At 42.1% G+C, this 6,093-nt stretch overlaps 1 protein-coding gene across 1 annotated transcript; it reads right to left on the bottom strand.

The window, feature by feature from the left end:
- Positions 1 to 317: 317 nt before the first annotated feature.
- Positions 318 to 4,819, bottom strand: LOC110883625 (retrovirus-related Pol polyprotein from transposon RE1). Its single transcript, XM_022131346.2, is given in 2 exon segments — positions 318 to 3,508; positions 3,736 to 4,819. A coding segment is annotated over 1 exon segment (2,514 nt). The 5' UTR covers positions 2,864 to 3,508; positions 3,736 to 4,819; the 3' UTR covers positions 318 to 349.
- Positions 4,820 to 6,093: the final 1,274 nt, after the last annotated feature.

Genomic DNA, 6,093 nt, shown 5'->3' with positions numbered 1-6,093 from the left:
GACGAGTAAAGGTTTGTAAAACGAACATTCTAACTTGTTTCTAGGAGATAATAGAAAAATTAAGCATCAAATCACATTACCAACTAATAATTTGATTACTAATTTTTGTTTGTAAAAAAGTTAGGAATGTTGAGAAGTTAAAGCAAAAAAAATCTATTTCATGATTACTTTTTTTTAAATTAAACTTCATTAAAAACAACCTCCGACCCAAATAGGCAAAAAGCCAAACACAAACAGAACCCCCGACTGAAAGAAAGGAATACTCTCAATATTTTATTCATAATATTACAACCCAATATATAATACAATTGGTTAAGGATAAGTATAGAAACAACATTAATACAAATATCTACAATAGAAATAAGAGCCTTGATTGTCGGCTAGCAGTGCTTGATGGTTGACTTTTGATTATGTTGATTTGGTTGAATATTACGGCTGTCACCCCCGGCAAGCGAAACGGCGGTGGATGGACTCGAAGCAAATCCCGAAAATGTTCAAAGAGAGGTCGAGGCAAGCTTTTCGTGAAAATATCCGCAAGTTGAAGCTTGGTAGGAACAAATTTAGTGTGTAACTTTCCTGACATAACCAGTTCCCGAACAAAGTGATAATCCAAGTCGATGTGCTTAGCAAGCTTGTGAGAAACGGGATTTTGACTCATGAACAAGGCACTTTTGTTGTCGCAAAGGAGAGTCGGCCGAGACTGAGGAAGAGCGTGTAGTTCCTGTAACAAATGAGTAATCCAAACAATTTCAGCTGCAGCGTTTGCCATTGCCCGATATTCTGATTCACAACTTGATCGTGACACTGTCGGTTGTTTCTTGGCACTCCAGGAGACCAAGTTACCACCTAAGAAAATCGAATAACCATACGTTGACCTTCCTGTTTCAATACATCTAGCCCAATCCGCATCCGAGTAACCTAAAATTGAAGCACTTGTCGCCCGTGTGAAGACTAATCCATAAGAGATAGTTCCTTTGACATAACAGAGAATACGTTTAACTAATTGAAAATGGTGCTCGGTTGGAGAGTGAAGGTATTGACAGGCTTGATTAACAGCGTAGAAGAGATCGGGAAGAGTGATGGTTAGGTACTGAAGAGCACCAACGAGAGAGCGATAAAGGGTAGGATCGGAAAAAGGAGTGCCATTTTTGGTGAAGGTATCGGTTGAGGAGAGTGGGGTGGGTGCAGTTTTGGCTTCGGTCAGACCGGCTCTTGTGAGAATGTCGTTGGCGTATTTGGTTTGAGTGAGAAAAAGACCTTTGCTATCATGAACCACTTCAAGACCAAGAAAGTAGCTTAGCGAGCCTAGGTCTTTGATGGCGAATTCTTGATGTAGACGGGTTGTGAACGAGGTGATTAATGAAGTTTTGTTGCCCGTGAGAATAAGATCGTCTACATAAACAAGAAGATACATGATGGAATCTCCCCGACAATAGATGAAGAGGGATGGATCGGCACGGCTACACGTGAAGCCATAAGATATAAGAAACGAGCTGAGCCTTTGAAACCAAGCTCAAGGAGCTTGTTTTAAACCATAGAGAGCCTTATTGAGCTTGCAAACATGATTCGGAAGCTTGGGGTCTATAAACCCGGGAGGTTGCTCCATGTAAACGGTTTCCGAGAGGTGACCGTTTAGGAACGCATTGTTTACATCTAGTTGGTGAACAGACCAGCGATTAATGACGGCCAATGAAAGAACAATGCGAATGGTGGATGCTTTCACGACCGGGCTAAACGTGTGATTGAAATCGAGGCCCGGGATTTGAGTGAAGCCTTGAGCGACGAGTCGCGCTTTGTGCCGATCAAGTGACCCATCCGCATGGTATTTGGTGCAGAATACCCATTTTGATCCTACGATATTTGTAGAGGATGGTCGAGGAACAAGTGACCATGTACGGTTACGATGAAGAGCGGAAAGTTCATCTTGCATGGCACTCATCCAATGAGAATGTTTTGATGCACTTTTGAAGACTTTAGGAACAGTGTTTGAGAGAAGCGCCGCATGAAGGCAAGAGTGCATAACTGTAGCAATATAGGACGTGTGTTTCGGATTGGGTTTGAAGGTGCCAACTTTAGAACGAGTGATCATACGATGTGATGATGCAATAGGAGAGGGCGGTTGAGGCGGTGATTGGGGAGGGGACGTGGAGGCTGTAGGAGAGGGTGATGGTGGCGGTGATTGGGTGGTGAACGAGGCAGGCATTGAGGATGATAAGGTGGTTGAGAAAAGTGGAGGTTGTGAGTCACACAGAGAACAAGATGGGGAGTGACTAATGGAAGGAGGTTGTTGGTTTGGTGGAGATGAGGCCGAAAGTTGAGAAGTAGGTGTGGGCTCATGAGAGGTAGATTGGGCTGAAGGGTGAGAAGGAGGTATTGGATCATTAGAGGGTGGTTGGGCCGTAGATTGAGAAAGAGAAATGGGCTTGTCAGAAGTTGATTTAGCCACATGTTGAGCAGTGGGTGTGTACTCGTCAAAGGTGGAAAGGAAGAGTGATGCAATATTAGATTGAGAAGAGTTTGCCACATATGGAAATGAGTATTCATCAAATCGAGCATGCCGGGTCACATACGTACGTGAGGATGTTGGGTTGAAGCATTTGTACCCTTTGTATTGAGGAGCGTATCCTAGAAAAATACAAGGTATACTTCTGGGTGCAAGCTTATGAGGTGCATGGTCACGTAAGTATGGATAGACACGACACCCAAATACACGAAAGTTGGCATAATTTGGAGTCGTAGAGAATAGAATTTCAAATGGCGATTTGTCATTTAAAATTTTTGTTGGCAAACGATTGATAATGTATGTGGCGGAGCTAAAAGCATCAATCCAATGTGTGATGGGAACACTCGCATGGAAAAGCATAGCGAGACCGGTTTCGAGTATGTGTCGATGCTTCCTTTCGGCACGACCGTTTTGAGGAGCGGTATAAGGACATGAAAAATGATGAAATGTGCCATTTTCATCAAAGATTTTTCGCACGTATTGGTTGAGAAATTCCGTGCCACCATCACTTTGGAAAACCTTTACTTTGCGTGAAAATTGAGTTTGAACAAGACGCAAGAAAGTTTGAAGAACCGAATAAGAATCGGTTTTGTGCTTAAGAGGATACAACCAAGAGAATCTAGAGAAGTCATCCACAAACACAACATAGTATTTATAACCATCGTTACTAGTTATTGGTGATGGTCCCCATAGGTCACAATGGACGAGATCTAGTGGGAAAGAGGCACGTTTTTCATTTGTAGTAAATGGTAATTTATGTGATTTAGCAAGTTGACATGATGAACATAAAGTAGGCTTAGGTAAAATAGATGTGAAAGACAAACAACCAAGTCTGTTTAATACATGAATAGTTTCAAAGGCAACATGACCCAAACGATTATGCCACAATTCAAATGAGGCTTTATTAGATGAAACAGAAGCAAGAAAAGCAAAAGACTTGTCCCGAAGCACATAAAGACCGTTTTCACACCGACCTTTAGCGAGTGGTTGGCTTGTTTTCCGGTCCTGAATCACAAAAAAAGAATTAGAAAAAAGAACATCAATGGGAAAATCATTTGTCAACTTTCTAACGGAAAGAAGATTTCGAGTTAACGATGGGACAACTAAAACATCGTTTAATTTAACGTGTTTGGTTAAAGAGACATGGCCTTTGTGAGTAATGGGCAATGACTGACCATTACCAAAGGTGACCGAAGTCCTTCCTTTGTAAGGAGAAAAAGATGTTAGATTACCAGTGTCGTCGGTCATGTGACGGTCGGCTCCGGTGTCGGCGGCCCAATCAGGAGCATCCTCGTTTGAAACATGACACTGAGCGTGAAAAGCACGAGCAAGATCTTCATTCCCAGAAGCCGAGGCCACAAAAGATGAGAGTTTTGGGCACTTGTTTGCAAAGTGTCCATTGGTTTGACATAGTTGGCAATGAGGTGGCCTGCGGTTTCCATTGGAAGAAGAGCTAGAGGAGCCGGAATTGTGACCGCGGTTGTAGGAGCCGGATGGCTGACCACGGTTAGCGGAGGAACCGGTGGATCGGTTCTGATTGGTTTGAGCAACAAAAGCCACAGGAGGGGTGGTTGGAGGGTTAATAGCAAGGAGGAACTGTTCTTGACTTTCTGCTTTAGTGAGTAAGTCACGAAACGAAAGCGGTTCGCGGGTGGTACAGACCGCAGTGGACCAACTCTCAAAAGTAGAACCAAGACCACAGAGAAACCAATGAGTTTTGTCTGTGTCTTTAACGGGATGGCCGATAGCAGAGAGTTGATCACAGATGGCCTTGAATCGTCGGCCGTAATCCGCTACGGTTGAGGATCCTTTGGCTAAACGACGAAGATTGTCGCGGAGCAGATGCATCCGTTCAAGAGACGTGTTGTTGTTGGCCGCTTCAAGGGCGGTCCAGATTTGGCGAGCCGTGGATAGGCCGAGGATTTCAGCAACAGCCTCCTCGGTAAGCGAGGAATTAAGAATAAGAATGGCCTGCTGATCAGAGATCGACCAGGCCGTGAATGCTGGGTTCGGCTTCTCAACGGAGTCAACAGTGATGGATTTCGAAGGAGGCGAGATAGAACCGTCGACATGGCCGAGTAGTTCTTGATTAGCGAGAAGAGGAAGAAGTTGATTTTGCCAATAGAGATAGTTAGTGGAAGAGAGTTTGATTGTAAGCATGTGGAGGATAGTAGCCATGGGAAGCTTGGTTTCGATGGTGGTGGAGGAGGAGGAGCTAGCATTGGTAGACATGATTTATGGTGGGAGGCAAGGAATAAGGTTGCAGGAATTAGGATCGAGAAGGTGATACCATGATATTACAACCCAATATATAATACAATTGGTTAAGGATAAGTATAGAAACAACATTAATACAAATATCTACAATAGAAATAAGAGCCTTGATTGTCGGCTAGCAGTGCTTGATGGTTGACTTTTGATTATGTTGATTTGGTTGAATATTACGGTTGTCACCGACCCGAACGGACAAAGGGCAAAACACTTGCAACATATACATATGATAATTACACCATTCCTTCCAACATATACAAAGGGCAAGAAGAACTATTTTTAAACCAAACATAACCCCTTGACTTAATTTCTGCAACAATCTCTTGCGGGCTTCTCTTATGCTCATTGAAAACAACCTCGTTTCTGCCTTTCCAGATACACCACACAGAAATTATCATCAAACCAAGCATGATCTTTTTAGCACTATTCCCCAAGAAGCAGGTATTATGGACTTCTAATAAATCTTTGAAGGCGAAGGCGAAGATAGGGGGAATTTTCCACCAAACACTGACAGTCGCCCAGACCCGTGAAGCTATCGAGCATGCCGTAAAAAGGTGATTCGCCGATTCCTCGTACTCATCGCAGAAAGAGCACATAACCGACGCAATATCAACATTTCTTCTTTTCAGGTTAATTCTTGTCGCAAGCCTGTCTAAATGTCTCTCCAAGCCATTATGTTACATTTTATCGGAATCCATTTGCACCATTCAAAGTTAGGAAGAAAACTATTTTCCCTCTCCAATATGAGCGTCTTTTTCACCGAACCGACCGAGAACTCCTTCTGATTTTCCACGTTCTAGTACCACGAATCTATATCGTTGGACAGTCTCACCATGTTAGTGACTTCTTTACACTCCTGTCATTCCTTAAGCTCAATGTCCATCTCTGGTTGTATTCCATGGTAAGACTCTAATGCCCTTATGTCGTTGTATTCCAACACCTTTTTTTTAAATACACCATAAAGTCAGATACAAATTAAACAAAAAGCTTTCAAATAAATTCATAGGAAATTTGTTTAAATCTAAGTAACCAAACTTAATAACTAAAACATGATGTATACATATCTATGTAGCTTTTAAATACCTAACGTATTTAAATCTAAGTAACCAAACTTAATAACTAAAACATGATGTATACATATGTATGTAGCTTTTAAATACCTAATGTATTTATTAAAATCGGGTGCACTGACCTAATTCCATATATAATGATCCAAGTTGTTTGTTAAATATAATATCAAGATTTAATTACATAGAGGGACCGTTTGTGTTACGTTCAAGTGACCAATAGGGACTATGAGTATAATTTCTGAAAAGTGG

The sequence above is a fragment of the Helianthus annuus genome, chromosome 10, assembly GCF_002127325.2.
Source record: "Helianthus annuus cultivar XRQ/B chromosome 10, HanXRQr2.0-SUNRISE, whole genome shotgun sequence".
Classification (NCBI taxonomy): domain Eukaryota; kingdom Viridiplantae; phylum Streptophyta; class Magnoliopsida; order Asterales; family Asteraceae; genus Helianthus; species Helianthus annuus.
The sequence above is the reverse complement of the archived record's forward strand: the minus strand, read 5'-3'. Positions and strand labels throughout refer to the sequence as shown.